Consider the following 20,887-nt stretch of genomic DNA (forward strand, 5'->3'; position numbering starts at 1 on the left):
CAATAAAAAATGAAAAAGGGGATATCACCACCGATCCCACAGAAATACAATCTACCATCAGAGAATACTACAAACACCTCTACGCAAATAAACTAGAAAATCTAGAAGAAATGGATAAATTCCTTGACAAATACACCCTCCCAAGACTAAATCAGGAAGAAGTTGAATCTCTGAATAGACCAATAACAGGTTCTGAAATTGTGGCAATAATCAATAGCTTACCAACCAAAAAGAGTCCAGGACCTGATGGATTCACAGCCGAATTCTACCAGAGGTACAAGGAGGAACTGGTATCATGCCTTCTGAAACTATTCCAATCGATAGAAAAAGAGGGAATCCTCCCTAACACATTTTATGAAGCCAGCATAGTCCTGATACCAAAGCCTGGCAGAGACATAACCAAAAAAGAGAATTTCAGACCAATATCCTTGATGAACATTGATGCAAAAATCCTCAATAAAATACTGGCAAACCGAATCCAGCAGCACATCAAAAATCTTATCCACCATGATCAAGTGGGCTTCATCCCTGGGATGCAAGGCTGGTTCAACATATGCAAATCAATAAATGTAATCCAGCATATAAACAGAACCAAAGACAAAAACCACATGATTATCTCAATAGATGCAGAAAAGGCCTTTGACAAAATTCAACAACCCTTCATGCTAAAAACTCTCAATAAATTAGGTATTGATGGGACATATCTCAAAATAATAAGAACTATCTACGACAAACCCACAGCCAATATCATACTGAATGGGCAAAAACTGGAAGCATTCCCTCTGAAAACTGGCACAAGACAGGGATGCCCTCTCTCACCGCTCCTATTCAACATAGTGCTGGAAGTTCTGGCCAGAGCAATCAGGCAGGAGAAGGAAATAAAGGGTATTCAATTAGGAAAAGAGGAAGTCAAACTGTCCCTGTTTGCAGATGACATGATTGTATATCTAGAAAACCCCATCATCTCAGCCCAAAATCTCCTTAAGCTGATTAGCAACTTCAGCAAAGTCTCAGGATACAAAATCAATGTACAAAAATCACAAGCATTCTTGTACACCAATAACAGACAAACAGAGAGCCAAATCATGAGTGAACTCCCATTCACAATTGCTTCAAAGAGAATAAAATACCTAGGAATCCAACTTACAAGGGATGTAAAGGACCTCTTCAAGGAGAACTACAAACCACTGCTCAATGAAATAAAAGAGGATACAAACAAATGGAAGAACATTCCATGCTCAGGGGTAGGAAGAATCAATATCGTGAAAATGGCCATACTGCCCAAGGTAATTTATAGATTCAATGCCATCCCCATCAAGCTACCAATTACTTTCTTCACAGAATTGGAAAAAACTACTTTAAAGTTCATATGGAACCAAAAAAGAGCCCACATCGCCAAGTCAATCCTAAGCCAAAAGAACAAAGCTGGAGGCATCACCCTACCTGACTTCAAACTATACTACAAGGCTACAGTAACCAAAACAGCATGGTACTGGTACCACAACAGAGACATAGATCAATGGAACAGAACAGAGCCCTCAGAAATGATGCCGCATATCTACAACTATCTGATCTTTGACAAACCTGACAAAAACAAGAAATGGGGAAAGGATTCCCTATTTAATAAATGGTGCTGGGAAAACTGGCTAGCCATAGGTAGAAAGCTGAAACTGGATCCCTTCCTTACACCTTATACAAAAATTAATTCAAGATCGATTAAAGACTTAAATGTTAGACCTAAAACCATTAAAATCCTACAAGAAAACCTAGGCAATACCATTCAGGACATAGGCGTAGGCAAGGACTTCATGTCTAAAACACCAAAAGCAATGGCAACAAAAGCCAAAATTGACAAATGGGATCTAATTAAACTAAAGAGCTTCTGCACAGCAAAAGAAACTACCATCAGAGTGAACAGGCAACCTACAGAATGGGAGAAAATTTTTGCAACCTACTCATCTGACAAAGGGCTAATATCCAGAATCTACAATGAACTCAAACATATTTACAAGAAAAAAACAAACAACCCCATCAAAAAGTGGGCAAAGGACATGAACAGACACTTCTCAAAAGAAGACATTTATGCAGCCAAAAAACACATGAAGAAATGCTCATCATCACTGGCCATCAGAGAAATGCAAATCAAAACCACAGTGAGATACCATCTCACACCAGTTAGAATGGCCATCATTAAAAAATCAGGAAACAACAGGTGCTGGAGAGGATGTGGAGAAATAGGAACACTTTTACACTGTTGGTGGGACTGTAAACTAGTTCAACCATTGTGGAAGTAAGTCAGTGTGGCGATTCCTCAGGGATCTAGAACTAGAAATACCATTTGACCCAGCCATCCCATTACTGGGTATATACCCAAAGGACTATAAATCATGCTGCTATAAAGACACATGCACACATATGTTTATTGCGGCACTATTCACAATAGCAAAAGAGTTGGAACCAACCCAAATGTCCAACAACGATAGAGTGGATTAAGAAAATGTGGCACATATACACCATGGAATACTATGCAGCCATAAAAAAGGATGAGTTCATATCCTTTGTAGGGACATGGATGAAACTGGAAAACATCATTCTCAGTAAAGTATCGCAAGGACAAAAAACCAAACACCGCATGTTCTCACTCATAGGTGGGAATTGAACAATGAGAACGCATGGACACAGGAAGGGGAACATCACACTCCGGGGACTGTTGTGGGGTTGGGGGAGGGGGGAGGGACAGCATTAGGAGATATACCTAATGCTAAATGACGAGTTAATGGGTGCAGGAAATCAACGTGGCACATGGATACATATGTAACAAACCTGCACATTGTGCACATGTACCCTAAAACCTAAAGTATAATAATAAAAAAAAAAAAAAAAAAAAAAAAAAAGAATGTAGAGATGACTGAGACCTCCAGGGGCAAAGCTGGGCATCCTGCAGCACACGCTGGCCTGTCCTTTGGGCCAGCACCCTGGTTAGCTCCACAGAAGTGCTTCACTCTGGATGAAGAAGAGACAATCCCTTTTCAGTGACAGCAGGCTCCCAGCTTTGTGCTCTATGATATCATCCCACTAAGCAGCCTCCACACCAGGATCTCCTGGGCTCCCGCCTCTGCAGTCCAGGCTGAAGAGAAATTACAGACGTGGGAACTCATCAGCCAGGGACAGAGGTGCCTCTGTTACAAGGGGAGGGCCAGGAACACAGCCTATGTTGGGACCTAGAAGTCCTGAGCACCACACCCTTGCCTCCATTCTCCAAGGCCCATTTACCAGTATCAGCTTCTGGGATTTAAGCTGCTGCCGGGAGAGGTATGGGAGCCAGCCTGGAAGAGGCAACTGATAATTCAACTGTAGCCCAAAGGCACAAACTGACACCCCAGACAGCTGAGGGTGGACAAGGGCAGAGGGACAGCCAGTGGCTATAAGCCCACACTATGGAGGGAGGCTGCTGTGTTGAGACCCCAGCTCTACACTGTTTGTGGAGCCTGGGGCAAGCTGATTAACTGCTCAGTGCCTCAGTTTTCCTAGCTCTAAAGTGGGGATAGTAATTGTGCCTATCATAAATGGGTATGATTTTGGCAGTGCCGGGTGCATTATGCTGAAAACAAGTGGCTTGTACATTGTGGGTACCCAGGAAGCCAGTTTACGGCCCCTCAGAGGAGACCCATCAGCAGGCATCTGAGGGAGCCTGGAGCCCTGCATCCTGCAGGTGTCTGGGGTCCTATGCCCAGGAGAAGCTGCTCCCTCACTCCACAGCAGTCTACAGAGCACCCCCCTGACCAGGGGTACAGCTGTTTGTGCAGGTGCAAGGAGGGAGCCCTGGGCCTCTCTGGGCTCTGACCTTCCCTGGCAGGACCGTAGAGGGCCCAGAACCCTGCCTTCTCCCAGCCAGGCCCTTCCCTCCCTTCCCCAAACTCACAGCCTCCTCACCGCTTTCTGCCTCAGACTCGGGACTAATGTCATTATGTCCTTCATCCCTGTTTGCATCAGGGGCTGCAAGAAGCTCAGCTCACTTCCCCCTCAAGGCCCTGAATACTCCTTTTCTGACCCCATCTGCTGAAACCTTTTTTCCAAGCCCTCTGGAGGCCCCAGGGCCTCAGCCTCTCCCTGGAACATTCTTTCCTTTCTTGCTTGGACTGAAACCTAGCTCTCCCGAGACCTGCTTCCCCTCCCTGGGCGTCTCCCTGTGTGGGGCTGCTTTCCTCCCTCCCTGCCCCTCATGCCCTCACTGGAGTGTGACAGGTCCTTAGAAACCATCTCCTGTGCCTGTTCTGAGGAGCCCTCTGGTTCTGAATCCCTGCACAGGCTCTGTGGCCGTGGCCCTCTCCCCTCCGCAGCACCACACCACCAGATTGCTCTTGTAGGGCACGACGTGGTCTCCATGTGGCTGAGCCCAACCAACAGTCCTCAGGCCTCATCTTTCTTTGGTCATGAGCATTTCCCCAGTGGAGCCTCACCACCTCCCCCTCCCTGAATCATTTCCAGGAAATGAGGCCACTTCTCTGCAATTTTGGTTTTTCACTAACGTGCTATTGTGCTCTTTTAGAAACTGATACACGTCACGGTATGTTTAAGCCTTTAGGGAAGTGGGAGGATACTGGGGGCTGCTGTGTGAGCACCTCTATGCCATACCAAGTCAGACCAGTGAGGGAAACTGGACCGCTAAGCTGCAGGGCTACCTGCCCCTCCAGGATGCTTTTCACATCTTCCAAGATCCCCTCACTGGAGACCTTCCATGGTCCGGACTCATCTTAGGCCTCCCCGTTCTCTCCATGTGCTACTGGGGTGCCTCCCGATCAGAAAATTAGCGATGCTGTCGCTGAACTGACTACCCGTGGGGCAGTCTTTGGTGCATTCCAGGCTCCACCACAGTCTCTGCATCCACAGGCAACTGTGGTCCTGGCTGCTCTCTGCCGTTAGGTTTCCATTTTTACTTATTGCCTAAAGAACTTCATACAAAATTCTATTTAAAAGCAGTTTATTCCACAGTCCCACATAAAACACATCAACTATTTTAATTTTTTTCTTCTTTCCTGTCACTGTCTAAAAGCACATTTTCTTTTATACAGTAAGACACAGTGTGGTTGACTGTATCTAATTTTCAAGCTATTCAATGGGCAATTTTTTTATTTTTTGAGATGGAGTCTTGCTCTGGGTGATTCTCTCTGTTCTCATTCCACCACATGCTCTATGGATGCATAATCCTTCACTTGCACTCATATAACCTGTCAGTAACTTTTCACTCTCTGAGCCAAGAGCTTCTCCAGCCAAGTTTCAGCAAGAGCAATTTCTGACCCATGGAGCAATGGGTAACACCAGTCTCACTAAACTCACATGCCCAGCTGTGGAAGCAAATTTCATTTTATGGTAAGTGTACTTTGCCACTATAGGCGGTGTAGCATGTTAGTTTATAGATTAGCTTTTGGTGTTAGAGATCCAGCTCTTGGTGTGTCTCCTGAGTAATTTACTTAACTGAGACTCACATTCCTCATCTGTATAATGACTATAACAAAACTAATTTTGTCTCAAAGTGATTGTGACACTTCAAGGAGGCAACATACAGAAGTGCCCATATACTCAATTTATAGCTGTTATTAACTTCATTCTTAGGCACCTGCTTATTAACTACAGTCATATGTGGCAGAATGGCATTTGGTCAATGACACACCACATGTATGACAGTGGTCCCGTAAGATTATAACAAAGCTGAAAATTCCCTTTTGCCTAGTAAAGTCGTAACTGTTGGAATGTTGGCACACTGCATTACTTATGTGTCTGTGATGAGGCGTGTGTCAACAAACCTACTGCGCTGCATCATTAGAGTAAAACAATATTTCTTTTTGGTAAACATCTTAAGTAATATGTTATACAAATGAAAGGCTAACCACAGTGATGAAATTTTTAGAAAGAGATAAAACTAAGAGTCCATAAGGATTTGGAGAAATGGCTACTCACATATGCTGTTAGAGGAGCATGAATTGGTGTCATCATTTTGGAAAAAGTTTGGCATTATTTATGATAATGAAAGATATGCCCCCTTCTAACAGTCTACTCCACAGAAGTAGTGCTGGTATTATTCCAAAACCACTGACAAAAATACTCAAAGCACCATTACTTGAGATAGCCACAATTATATTAAAAATAACCCTGGCCAGGCGCAGTGGCTCAAGTCTATAATCCGAGCACATTGTGAGGCTGAGGCGGGCAGATCGCCTCAGGTCAGGAGTTCGTGACCAGCCCGGTCAACATGGTGAAACCCTGTCTCTACCAAAAATACAAAAAATTAGCCAAGCGTGGTGACAGGTGCCTGTAGTCCCAGTTACTCAGGAGACTGAGGCAGGAGAATGGTGAGAACCCAGGAGGTAGAGCTTACAGTGAGCGGAGATCAGACCACTGTACTCTAGCCTGGTTCACAGAGCGAGACTCCGTCTCAAAAACAAAGAATGAAAAAGAGAAAGTCTAGAACTTAAGGAATGAATATCAACTTAGAGAACAAAACCAAAGCCAAATTTTTGAAGACAGGAAATAGTGTGATACTAACTTTTGTGGGAAGGAACTCCTGGCTTTCCCAAAAATTAGAGAACTGGGAGAAAGAAGCCTCATCTCAGAATCTGTGACTCGGTTGGGAAGTAGAGGCTGGAAATGTGCTCAAGGTCAAACTCTCCTCCTCCCTTCAAAGGAGACTGGAGTTTTACCAGTGAGCCCAGAGTGAATAGGTACTCCACCATCCACCCTGGGAGATCCCTTTAATCCAGGAGCGCACAGTGAGGACAGAAACATGAATGTGCACTAACAAGTCCTGAAAGTTCAGAGGGTGATTCTCGATTTCCCCTTGGCACACAGCAGAAGAACTGTTTCTCTAGGTTCCAGGAAATGCCTGGGAGAGAGTTGTATCCCCCAGACTCCCTTCATCACAGATGACACCCAGTGCTTAAGCCCAAGGGGTGTTGACTAATCCAAACCAAAGGCTCTGATGTTCCACAGGCAGAAAAGCAGGTGCACTGCAAAGACAATCTCTCACGAATGCAGCACCCTCATAGCCCATTAGAGACAGTTCTTACCATGATGCCAAGAAACTCTGAAAACAACAAGCCAGACCTCACACATATTTCCATTTTCTTTCTGATTTCATACCCCCTCCTTCAGCCCCTCCTCACAAGCAGCAGGGATAACCTGGAGGCTCCTGGGAACCTTTTCCCACTGGGTTTTTCCTGGCACGTAGTTCCCTACCTGGATGAATCTCCTCGTCACTGAGATTCTCCAGCGTCAGGTCTTTAGAAACAAAAACACCAGGATAAGTCATTAGACAGAGTGACTCCCCCACTCCTCCTACTTTAGCTGAAGCTGAGTGATGGGCTAGTCTCCCACTCCACGCTGCTTCACACATGATCCCCGCATCTTTCTTCTGGGTCGACAAACCTTCCTACAGCTTCTCGGGTCAGAGTTCTATACTGGCAGAATTACTTTCACGAGAACCCCAAGCCTCTTTCCCAGCAGGAACCCAGAATCAGGTTTCTATACACTGAAGCTAGCAAGTTTTTCCCTCGGGAAGTGAGTTATTTCATGGTACATACCGCTTTCTTTCTGAGCTGTTATCTGCAATTATATAAAAGAAAACATTATGAGAATCAGATTCTGCTGTGCGTTTCACACAGATCTGTTATTCTCTGGACAATGATAAAAAACCAGAAGGCAGTATAGTGATTGGCTCAATCACTATATAAAGCCATTTGACTATGGCTATAGGTCTTTAAATGCAAATGCATTTAAATGCAAATGCACAATGCACCTTTAAATGCAAATGCACAATGCTTAATCCAAGGAGGAAAACTGGTGTTGTGGAAAATGCCTCAGTATTCCAGTTGATAATGGATTTAAAAGCACCCTAGGGTACCACGTATCAGTTGGGAAGACACTCCTACTGAATTCCAGCCCCACAAAGAGAACAGTGTACAGCGTATATAATGTGCATTGCCAGATTTTCGTATCAAAATTAATTGCGAAGTAGGCCGGGCGCGGTGGCTCACGCTTGTAATCCCAGCACTTTGGGAGGCCGAGGCGGGCGGATCACGAGGTCAGGAGATCGAGACCACGGTGAAACCCCGTCTCTACTAAAAATACAAAAAAAAAAAATTAGCCGGGCATGGTGGCGGGCGCCTGTAGTCCCAGCTACTCGGAGAGGCTGAGGCAGGAGAATGGCGTGAACCCGGGAGGCGGAGCTTGCAGTGAGCCGAGATTGCGCCACTGCACTCCAGCCTGGACGACAGAGCGAGACTCCGTCTCAAAAAAAAAAAACAAAAAAAAACAAAACAAAATTAATTGCAAAGTAAAGGAATCAGGAAAGAAACACTGCTATAGAAGACAAAAAAAGGGGGGACTTACGTGGGCATCATCTTCATCATCATCATCATCTTTGCATCCTGGTGAGCATCTTACAAACAGGACATCTTCAGACCCCATCTCTACTAAAAAAATACAAAACAATTAGCTGGGCGTGCTGGTGGGCACCTGTAGTCCCAGCTACTTGGGAGGCTGAGGCAGGAGAATGGCATGAACCCAGGAGGCAGAGTTTGCAGTGAGCGGAGATCAAGCCACTGCACTCCAGCCTGGGCAACTGAGAGAGATTCTGCCTCAAAAAAAAAAGAAAAAGAAAAAGAAAAAAACAGGCCATCTTCAGGACAAGCTGGAAGGACACAGAGGAAAGATCAGTGCACCAGTGGTTGGTGACTGTGAGTCACTCAGGGAGCTTTGCTGGATGTGGTGTATGGAGGTGGTTCATTAACAAGCATGGACTGAGTTGATGCTGGGCTATTCCCCTGAGTGTAAGAGGGATGGCAATGAAGGGAAGCATGAAAGACATGAGACATGGAGGCCTTGGCCTTGTGCTAGAGGCATCATGCAGCAACACAAAACAGTCAACCCCAAATGGAACTAAAACGGCACACTGAGGGTCAATGGAAGAGTGCCTTCCTCCCTCTCAAATGTTTTGAAACTCTTCTAAACAAACAGCATTTTCTTAATGTATTCAAGACCGTGTCAGTATACTAGGATCTAATTATGCTGATACTACATTTAGCATGTTTTAAAGGATTTACTTAATTAAAAGCCTATTTTATTGGTGAAATGGACTCAATTTTACCCAAATTATTCTATTGTATTAACGACACTTTCTTTTTCAGAGATATTGTAAAAATTCAATATTAAAATGCTACAATTAAAAACAGTCATGATTTCCTCTTTGTAAGTCTTCTTCTGGAACAACTTCTACACACGCTTTTGGACCCCTGTAATCAGGGGCTTCAGCAGCTCCTGTGTCACTCTCCCTGAGGAGATTCCCTAAAAATCAGGCTTCATCCAAACAGGCCAAGCTCAGACAGCCTGCTCTAACTACACCAGCGAAGCTGAGAGACGTGACTCTGAACACTTTCTGCCATCAGGATAAGTTTCCAGGTTCAAATATACATTATCTACTGAACTGAGGAAATGTATGCCAATAGAAATGAACACATTCTTGAAAAACAGTCCATGAGTATGGGGGTGATTTTTGGTTAACTAGCTTATGTAAAAATTATTTTTTTGGCCGAGCACTCCGGATCACACCTGTAATCCCAGCAGTTTGGGAGGCCGAGGTGGGTGGATGACCTGAGGTCAGCAGTTCACGACCAGCCTGGCCAACATGGTGAAACCCCATCTCTACTGAAAATACAAAAAACTAGCCAGGCGTCGTGGTGAGCACCTGTAATCCCAGCTACTCAGGAGGCTGAGGCAGGAGAATCACTTGAATCTGGGAGGCAGAGGTTGCAGTGAGCTGAGATCACGCCATTGCACTCCAGCCTGGGCAAGAACAGTGAAACTCCATCTCAAAAAAAAAAAAAAAAAAAAAAAAAAAAAATATATATATATATATATTATATATAATATATATTTGATGCCTTTTCATTCAGACATATAAAATATTGGTATAAGAAATCAAACATTTTTATCAGTCATGTTAAATCTAACTTATCAGCTGTCAACATGAAGATCCTAGGAAGTAAAAAAGGTACAAATAAGTGGAAAGGCATCCTGTATTCACATGGACAGGAAGACTAAACCTGACTAACACACAATACTACCCAAATGATCTACAGACTCTCAACAACTGCTACCAAACTGGTAACAGCCATCTGTGCAGAAATGGAAAAGATAATCCTACTATTGTAATGAATTTTATGTGCCTCAAATAACCATGATGACATTAAAAAAATAGTGTTAGAGGATGCACATTCATGAGATTGAAATCCACACACACACAAAAATACAGAAATTCAGACAGCATTGTTCCAGCGTGGCGGCACTCATAAGTTTCACAGATATAGAGAGCCCAGAATTGAATGCACACATACATAGTAAACTGATCTTCAACAAAGGTGTCAAAAATACACAATGGGGAAAGGACAGCTTCTTCCACAAATGATGGTAAAACTGCATATTCTCATTCAAATAAACAGACTCCCACATAATAATAATGGGAGACTTTAACACCCTACTGTCAACATTAGACAGATCAACAAGACAGAAAGTTAACAAGGATATCCAGGAATTGAACTCAGCTCTGCACCAAGTGGACCAAATAGACATCTACAGAACTCTCCACCCCAAATCAACAGAATATACATTTTTTTCAGCACCACACCACACCTATTCCAAAATTGACCACATAGTTGGAAGTAAAGCTCTCCTCAGCAAATGTAAAAGAACAGAAATTATAACAAACTGTCTCTCAGACCACAGTGCAATCAAACTAGAACTCAGGATTAAGAAACTCACTCAAAACCGCTCAGCTACATGGAAACTGAACAACCTGCTCCTGAATGACTGACTACTGGGTACATAACGAAATGAAGGCAGAAAGAAAGATGTTCTTTGAAACCAATGAGAACAAAGACATAACATACCAGAATCTCTGGGACACGTTCAAAGCAGTGTGTAGAGGGAAATTTATAGCACTAAATGCCCACAAGAGAAAGCAGGGAAGATCCAAAACTGACACCCTAACAACACAATTAAAAGAACTAGAAAAGCAAGAGCAAACACATTCAAAAGCTAGCAGAAGGCAAGAAATTACTAAAATCAGAGCAGAACTGAAAGAAACAGAGACACAAAAAACCCTTCAAAAAATTAATGAATCCAGGAGCTGGTTTTTTGAAAAGATCAACAAAACTGATAGACCGCTAGCAAGACTAATAAAGAAGAAAAGAGAGAAGAATCAAATAGACACAATAAAAAATGATAAAGGGGATATCACAACCGATCCCACAGAAATACAAACTATCATCAGAGAATACTACAAACACCTCTACGCAAATAAACTAGAAAATCTAGAAGAAATGGATAAATTCCTCGACACATACACCCTCCCAAGACTAAACCAGGAAGAAGTTGAATCTCTGAATAGACCAATAACAGGCTCTGAAATTGTGGCAATAATCAATAGCTTACCAACCAAAAAGAGTCCAGGACCAGATGGATTCACGGCCGAATTCTACCAGAGGTACAAGGAGGAACTGGTACTATCCCTTCTGAAACTATTCCAATCGATAGAAAAAGAGGGAATCTTCCCTAACTCATTTTATGAGGCCAGCATCATCCTGATACCAAAGCCTGGCAGAGACACAACCAAAAAGGAGAATTTTAGACCAATATCCTTAATGAACATTGATGCAAAAATCCTCAATAAAATACTGGCAAACCGAATCCAGCAGCACATCAAAAAGCTTATCTACCATGATCAAGTGGGCTTCATCCCTGGGATGCAAGGCTGGTTCAACATACGAAAATCAATAAATGTAACCCAGCATATAAACAGAACCAAAGACAAAAACCACATGGTTATCTCAATAGATGCAGAAAAGGCCTTTGACAAAATTCAACAACCCTTCATGCTAAAAACTCTCAATAAATTAGGTATTGATGGGACGTATCTCAAAATAATAAGAGCTATCTATGACAAACCCACAGCCAATATCATACTGAATGGGCAAAAACTGGAAGCATTCCCTTTGAAAACTGGCACAAGACAGGGATGCCCTCTCTCACCACTCCTATTCAACATAGTGTTGGAAGTTCTGGCCAGGGCAATTGGGCAGGAGAAGGAAATAAAGGGCATTCAATTAGGAAAAGAGGAAGTCAAATTGTCCCTGTTTGCAGATGACATGATTGTATATTTAGAAAACCCCACTGTCTCAGCCCAAAATCTCCTTAAGCTGATAAGCAACTTCAGCAAAGTCTCAGGATATAAAATCAATGTACAAAAATCACAAGCATTCTTGTACACCAATAACAGACAAACAGAGAGCCAAATCATGAGTGAACTCCCATTCACAAGTACTTCAAAGAGAATAAAATACCTAGGAATCTAACTTACAAGGGACGTGAAGGACCTCTTCAAGGAGAACTACAAACCACTGCTCAATGAAATAAAAGAGGATACAAACAAATGGAAGAACATTCCATGCTCATGGGTTGGAAGAATCAATATTGTGAAAATGGCCATACTGCCCAAGGTAATTTATAGATTCAATGCCATCCCCATCAAGCTACCAATTACTTTCTTCACAGAACTGGAAAAAACTACTTTAAAGTTCATATGGAACCAAAAAAAAGCCCGCGTCGCCAAGTCAATCCTAAGCCAAAAGAACAAAGCTGGAGGCATCACGCTACCTGACTTCAAACTATACTACAAGGCTACAGTAACCAAAATAGCATGGTACTGGTACCAAAACAGAGATATAGATCAATGGAACAGAACAGAGCCCTCAGAAATAATGCCGCATATCTACAACTATCTGATCTTTGACAAACCTGACAAAAACAAGAAATGGGGAAAGGATTCCCTATTTAATAAATGGTGCTGGGAAAACTGGAAAGCTGAAACTGGATCCCTTCCTTACACCTTATACAAAAATTAATTCAAGATGGATTAAAGACTTACATGTTAGACCTAAAACCATAAAAACCCTAGAAGAAAACCTAGGCAATACCATTCAGGACATACACGTGGGCAAGGACTTCATGTCTAAAACAACAAAAGCAATGGCAACAAAAGCCAAAATTAACAAACAAGTCTAATTAAACTAAAGAGCTTCTGCACAGCAAAAGAAACTACTGTCAGAGTGAACAGGCAACCTACAAAATGCGAGAAAATTTTCACAACCTACTCATCTGACAAAGGGCTAATATCCAGCATCTATGATGAACTCAAACAAATTTACAAGAAAAAAACAAACAACCCCATCAAAAAGTGGGCAAAGGATACGAACAGACACTTCTCAAAAGAAGACATTTATGCAGCCAAAAAACACATGCAAAAATGCTCATCATCATTGGCCATCAGAGAAATGCAAATCAAAATCACAATGAGATATCATCTCACACCCGTTAGAATGGCAACCATTAAAAAGTCAGGAAACAACAGATGCTGGAGAGGATGTGGAGAAATAGGAACACTTTTACACTGTTGGTGGGACTGCAAACTAGTTCAACCATTGTGGAAGTCAGTGTGGCGATTCCTCAGGGATCTAGACTAGAAATACCATTTGACCCAGCCATCCCATTACTGGGTATATACCCAAAGGACTATAAATCATGCTGCTATAAAGACACATGCACACGTATGTTTATTGCGGCACTATTCACAATAGCGAAGACTTGGAACCAACCCAAATGTCCAACAAGGATAGACTGGATTAAGAAAATGTGGCACATATACACCATGGGATACTATGCAGCCATAAAAAATGATGAGTTTATGTCGTTTGTAGGGACATGGATGAAACTGGAAATCATCATTCTCAGTAAACTATCACAAGGACAGAAAACCAAACACTGCATGTTCTCACTCATAGGTGGGAATTGAACAATGAGAACTCATGGACACAGGAAGGGGAACATCACACTCCGGGGACTGTCGTGGGGTGGGGGGAGCGGGGAGGGACAGCATTAGGAGATATACCTAATGCTAAATGACGAGTTAATGGGTGCAGGAAATCAACATGGCACATGGATACATATGTAACAAACCTGCACATTGTGCACATGTACCCTAAAACCTAAAGTATAATAATAATAATCAAATAAAATAAAAGAAAAAAGAAAAAAAGAAATGGAATGCTGACAGTGTGCTCAAGATTGTGCTTCTCCCTCCATTTCCAAGACACTGAGCTTTTGCAGTGAGCCCAGAGTGCATTTTCATTCTGTCCTCCATGCCCAGGAAGAGCTCTTGATACCAGAGGTAAGCAGGAAAAACAGACGAATGTGCTCCCATGAAACCAAACAGTTCACAAAGTGAGGATTAATCTCTCCTATGCATCTGCGCACACCACAGAAGAATTTTGTCTCCAGAATTAAGTAACCGCCTATGACAGAACTCTGTCCTAAATCAAAGGCTTTGAGATTTTGCAGTGGCACGGGCAGAAAAGAGCAGGTGTTCTAGAAAGATCATCTTTAAATAATAAAGTAAGAAGAGGTGATCAAAAACACAGGATACTCAAAAGCCCATAAACATAGTACTTCTCATCATGATGACATTAAATTCTGAAAAGAACAAACTTGACTTATATTTACTTTTTCTTTTTCTCTTTCTATACCCTCACTAACTTTGCCAAGCAGCAGGTATAGCATGAGGCTCCTGGAAACATTGTATTATTAGATCCCACCTGAAATCTTCTTACCTACCTGGAAAGGCATCCTCTTCCCTGCTGAGATTCTCCAGAATCCACTCTTTAGAACCACCAATATCAGGATAAGTCAGTGAGAGGTGCACTCACTTCTCCTACTCCAGGTGAAGACACACTGGCTCACACAAAATCTCCTGGTTGGTCCTCTGGGTTCACATACATTTCTACAGCCCCTCTGGTCATAGTTATACACTTGTAAAATCATTTGCTCTCACCAGACCCCCAATATTTTTTAACAGGAACCCAGAATAAGGTTTCTATATATTAAAGCCAGCAAGTTTGTTTCTCAGAAAGTTGAGTTAGTTCAAGGTACATACCCTGGACACGTGATGGTAAAATCTGCAATGAGACAAAAGATGCTATGAGGATCAGATCAATTCTGCCACACCCTTTACACAGATCTGTTATTCTCTTGATGACTTCAGAAAACTACTTGTAAAACAGTGGTTAGTCAAGGTCAAAGACCAAACATTCTAGCATAGAGAACACATATGGAAAAGACAAGAGCTTTTCCCACAGAATTTATCTTTGAGGTTGATTTAGGTTGGTAAACGCACAATGCCTAATCCAAGGAGAAAAACTGGTGTGGAGGAAAATGCCCCTGCATTACAGTTGATGATGGATGCTGTCATTTAAAAATATCCTAGTGTGTCATATATTAGATAGGAATACACTCCCACTGAACTCCATCTTCACAAAGAGAATTGTGTATGTTGTACATAAAGTGCCTTGTTATATTTTTATATCAAAATTAATTGAGAAGGAAAGAAATCAGCTGAAGGAAATAATGTATACAGTGGTCCATTTTTAACACAAAGTGCCTTGAACCAGTTTAGGTCAGCAAAAAACAGAAGAAATAGTATATGCTAGGCTCTTGCTTGGATAGGCAATGCCTGCTTGTTGGACACTCCCTCCTCCCCACTTAGTTGCCCTCACTTGAACCAAAGAAGTTTAGCCTAAGATAAAAATTTACTAGCCTGCAAAATAGCTCACTTTGTCTGTTTTTATCAGCCTGCCCAGCTACTTAAGTCATAAATCAAATACTTGAAGAGCCCCTGAGCTGACTAGGATGGCAATGCATTGTGGGCTGCAACAAAATGCAGTAAGACAACCCTAGAAAAATATCTAAAGCCTCTCCTCAAAAATCAATAGGCAACACCCGGGAAGATTATGATCCCACAGTACTCAGCCTATGAGGAACCAGGGGAGGGACCTGCACACTAGGGGATAAATTGCTTGTTGAAACTGTGCTGGGTGTGTCTGCCCATAAGGTACTGGATCTTGCAAGACTGTCATTAAAAGTCTCACTTTCGGCCAGGCGGGGTGGCCCATGCCTGTAATCCCAGCACTTTTGGAAGCCGAGGTGGGCCGATTACCTGAGGTCAGGAGTTCGAGACCAGCCTGGCCAACATGGCAAAACACCATCTCTAGTAAGAATACAAAAATTAGCTGGGCATGAAGACACATGCCTGTAATCCCAGCTACTCGGGAGGCTGAGGCAGGAGAATTCATTGAGCCCAGGAGATTGCACTACTGCACTCCAGCCTGGCCAACTGAGTGAGACTCTGTCTCAGAAAAAAAAAAAAGAAAGAAAGAAAGAAAAAGAAAAGAAGAAAAAAAGGAAAGAAAATCTCACTTTTGCTGTTTTCAGCTCCCTGAGTCCATTCTTTGGGTTTGGACTGGTGAGTTTGTTTCTCACATCAGAAAACCAACATTTCCTTAGAAGACAAAGAAAGGTGGTCTTACCTGGGCATCATCTTCATCATCCAAATCATCATCTTCGCTTGGTGGTAGGCATACTAAACTCAGGTTGTCCACAGAAGAACCTGGAAGGACAAAGAGGAAAGATCAGTGCCCTCGTTGGTTGTGACTGTGAGTCACTCAAGGAGCTTTACTGGATGTGGTGTATGGAGGTGGTTGATTAACAACCATGGACTGAGTTAAAGCTGGGCTATTCTCCTGAGTGGAAGAGGGATGGCAGAGGACGGGAGCAGGAAAGACATGAGATGTGGAGGCCTTGGCCTTGTGCTAGAGGCATCACGCAGCAACACAAAAAAGTAAACCCCAAATGGAACTGAAGCACACACTAAGGGTCAATGGAAGAATGCCTTCCTCCCCTCTCAAATGTTTTGACAGTCTTCTAAACAAACAGGATTTTCTTAACATATTCAAGACTGTGCAAGTACACTAGGATCCAATTATGCTGGTACTACATCTAGCATCTGTTTCAAATTTACATGATTAATTACTTAATTTATTGGTGACATGGATTCAATTTTACCCAAATTACTCTACTCTATTGATCACACATTTTTTTTTTTTTTTTTTTTTTTTTTTTGAGACAGAGTCTCACTCTCTCCCCCAGGTTGGAGTGCAGTGACGTGATCTCGGCTCACTGCAAGCTGCGCCTCCCAGGTGCACACCATTCTCCTACCTTAGCTTCCCTTAGCTGGGACTACAGGCACCCGCCACCGCACCTGGCTAATTTTTTTGTATTTTCAATAGAGACAGAGTTTCACTGTGTTAGCCAGGATGGTCTCCATCTCCTGACCTCGTGATCTGCCCACCTCGGCCTCCCAAAGTGCTGGGATTACAGGTGTGAGCCACCACACCCAGCTGATCACAATTTCTTTTTCATAGAGGTCATTTAAAAAATTAAATATCAAAATACTAAAATTAAAAATAGTCATGATTTCCTCTTTGTAAGTCTTCTTCTGGAACCATGGTGTGTGCACATAACCTATTGGGCCCCTGTGATCCGGGGCTTCAGCAGCTCTGTGTCACTCTCCCTGAGGAGATTCCCTAAAGATCAGGCTTCATTCAAACAGGCCAAGCTCACAGGGCCTGCTCTACCTACACCAGTGAAGCTGAGAGACATGACTCTCAACACTTTCTGCCATGAGGATAAGTTTCCAGGTTCAAATACACATGATCTACTGAAATGAGGAAATGTATACCAATAGAAATGAACACATTCATGAAAAAATGTCCATGAGTACAGGGGTCATTTTTTCGGTTAACCAGCTTAATATTTTTTTATTTGATGCCTATTCATTCAGACATACAAAATATTGGTATAAGATATCACAAATTTGGCCAGGTGCGGTGGCTCATGCCTGTAATCCCGGCACTTTGGGAGGCCGAGGTGGGTGGATCACAAGGTCAAGAGATCGAGACCATCCTGGCCAACATGGTAAAACCATTTCTCTATTTAAAAAAAATAAAAATTAGCTGGACATGGTGGCATGCACCTGCAGTCCAAGCTACTCAGGAGGATAAGGCAGGAGAATCACTTGAACCCAGGAGGCAGAGGTGGCAGTGAGCAGAGATCACATCACTGCACAAGCAGTATGGTGACAGAGTGAGACTCTGTCTCAAAAAAAAAAAAAAATCACAAATTTGTATCAGTCATGTTAAATCTAACTAATCAGTTGTCAACATAAAGATTCTAGAAAGTAAAAAATGTACAAATAAGCTGAAAGGCTTCCCATGTTCATGGACAGGAAGACTAAGCATGACTAACACACAATACTACACAAATGATCTACAGACTCACAAGAACTGCTATTAAACTGGTAACAGCCACCTGTGAAGAAATGGAAAAGTTAATCCTAAGATTTTAATGAATTTTTATGTGCCTCAAATAACCATGGTAATGTTGAAAAAGAATAGTTTGGAGGACGCACATTCATGAGATTGAAATCTACAAAAAACAGAGAAATTCAGACAGCATGCTTCTAGCATGGGTGCACCCGTAAGTATCACAGATCAAGAGCCCAGAATTAAATGCACACATACAGAGTCAGCTGATCTTCAACAAAGGTGCTAAATGGGGAAAGAAAAGCCTCTTCCACAAATGATGGTAAAACTGCATATTCTCATTCACGTGAAGAAATGGAATGCTGACAGGGTGCTCAAGGTAGTGCTTTTCCCTCCACTTCCAAAACACTGGAGCTTTTGCATGTGTTTTGGAATTTTCATTCGGTTCTCCATGCCCAGGGAGATGTCTTGATACCAGAGGTAAACAGCAAGGACAGACAAATGCATGTGCTGCCATCAAAGCTAACAGTTCATAAGGTGAGGATCCATTTCTCCTATGCACCTGGGCACACCACAGAAGAATTCTGTCTCCAGGATTAAGTAACTGCCTATGATAGAACTGTGTCCCAAACCAAAGGCTCTGAGATTTTGCAGTGGCAGAGGCAGAAAAGAGCAAGTGTTCTCAGAAAAATCATCTTTAAATAATAAAGATACACAGGATACTCAAAAGCCCATAAACATAGTACTTCTCATCATGACATTAAACTCTGAAAAGAACAAACTCGGCTTACATTTACTTTTTCTTTTTCTCTTTCTATACCCTCCCTCAGCCTCCCAAGCAGCAGGTATAACATGAAGGTTCCTGGAAATGCTGTTTTATTAGATCCCACCTGAAGTCTTGTTGCTATACACTTGCAAAATCATTTGTTCTCACCACACCCCAAATATTTTTAACAGGAACCCAGATTAAGGTTTCTATATATTAAAGCCAGCAAGTTGGTTTCTCAGAAAGTGAGTTCAAGGTACGTACCCCGGACACGTGATGGTAAAACCTGCAATGAGACAAAAGAAGATGCTATGAGAATCAGATCAATTGTGCTGCACCCCTTACACAGATCTGTTATTCTCTTGATGACTTCAGAAAACTAGTTGTGAAACAGTGGTTGAGTCAAGGGCAAAGGTCAAACATTCTAGCATAGAGGACACCTGTGAAAAGACAAGAGCTTTTCCCACATAATTTATCTTTGAGGTTGATTTAGATTGGTAAACGCACAATGCCTAATTCAAAGAGGAAAACTGGTGTGGAGGAAAATGCCCCTGCATTACAGTTGATGATGGATGCTGTCATTTAAAAACATCCTAGTGTGTCATGTATTAGATGAAAAGAAACTCCCACTGAACTCCGTCCTCACAAATTGTGTATGTTGTACATAATGTGCCTTGTCATATTTTTATATCAAAATTAATTGAGAAGGAAAGAAATCAGGTGAAGGAAATAATGTATACAGTGGTCAATTTTTAACGCCAAGTGTCTTAAACTGGTCTAGCTCAGCAAAAAAAAGAAGAAATAGTATATGCTAGGCTCTTGCTTGGATAAGCAATGCCTGCTTGTTGGGCAGCCCCTCCTCCCCACTTAGTTGCCCTCACTTGAACCAAAGAAGTTTAGTCTAAGATAAAAGTCTACTAGCCGGCAAAATAGTTTGCTTTGTCTGTTCTTACCAGTCTGCCCAGCTACTTAGGTGATAAGTACTTGAAGAGCCCCTGAGCTGACTAGGATGACAATGCATTGTGGGCTGCAACAAAATGCAGTAAGACAACCCTAGAAAAATACCTAAAACCCCTCCCCAAAAATCAATAGGCAACACCCAGGAAGATTATGATCCCACAGTACTCAGCCTATGAGGAACCAGCGGAGGGAACTGCACACTAGGGGATAAATTGCTTGTTGAAACTGTGCTGGGTGTGTCTGCCCATAAGGTACTGGATCTTGCAAGACTGTCATTAAAAGTCTCACTTTCGGCCAGGCGGGGTGGCTCATGCCTGTAATCCCAGCACTTTCGGAAGCCGGGGTGGGCCGATTACCTGAGGTCAGGAGTTCGAGACCAGCCTGGCCATCACGGCAAACACCATCTCTACTAAGAATACAAAAATTAGCTGGGCATGAAGACACATGCCTGTAATCCCAGCTACTCGGGAGGCTGAGGCAGGAGAATTCATTGAGCCCAGGAGATGGAGCCGAGATTGCACCACTGCACTCCAGCCTGGCCAACTGAGTGAGACTCTGTCTCGGAAGAAAAAAAAAAGAAAAGAAGAAAAAAAGGAAAGAAAATCTCACTTTTGCTGTTTTTCAGCTCCCTGAGTCCATTCTTTGGGTTTGGACTGGTGAGTTTGTTTCTCACATCAGAAAATCAACATTTCCTTACAAGACAAAGAAAGGTGGTCTTACCTGGGCATCATCATGATCACCATCATGATCCTTGCTTGGCAATGGGCATACTAGACTCAGGTTGTCCTCAGAAGAACCTGGAAGGACACAGAAGAAAGATCAGTGCCCTGGTTGTTTGTGACTGTGAGTCACTCAGGGAGCTTTGCTGGATGTGGTGTATGGAGGTGGTTGATTAACAAGC

At 42.6% G+C, this 20,887-nt stretch overlaps 1 protein-coding gene across 2 annotated transcripts in view; it reads right to left on the minus strand.

Annotated features, from left to right (window-relative positions):
• Positions 1-20,887, minus strand: part of DRICH1 (aspartate rich 1) — a 96,080-nt gene that overhangs the window by 42,417 nt on the left and 32,776 nt on the right. The window contains exons 9-17 of one of the 2 annotated variants that reach the window (XM_063623423.1): positions 20,707-20,783; positions 19,291-19,312; positions 18,277-18,306; positions 16,467-16,546; positions 15,038-15,059; positions 8,386-8,465; positions 7,578-7,599; positions 7,234-7,275; positions 2,397-3,003 (exon numbers count right to left, since the gene is read on the minus strand). In XM_063623423.1, coding sequence (XP_063479493.1) covers positions 2,999-3,003; positions 7,234-7,275; positions 7,578-7,599; positions 8,386-8,465; positions 15,038-15,059; positions 16,467-16,546; positions 18,277-18,306; positions 19,291-19,312; positions 20,707-20,783 — 380 coding nt within the window. In that variant the 3' untranslated portion in view covers positions 2,397-2,998. Of the gene's footprint in view, positions 1-2,396; positions 3,004-7,233; positions 7,276-7,577; positions 7,600-8,385; positions 8,466-15,037; positions 15,060-16,466; positions 16,547-18,276; positions 18,307-19,290; positions 19,313-20,706; positions 20,784-20,887 lie in introns of those variants that run through there. The other variant, XM_063623422.1, reaches the window with a different exon arrangement.

This window comes from Symphalangus syndactylus, chromosome 18, assembly GCF_028878055.3.
Source record: "Symphalangus syndactylus isolate Jambi chromosome 18, NHGRI_mSymSyn1-v2.1_pri, whole genome shotgun sequence".
In the NCBI taxonomy this organism is placed as follows: domain Eukaryota; kingdom Metazoa; phylum Chordata; class Mammalia; order Primates; family Hylobatidae; genus Symphalangus; species Symphalangus syndactylus.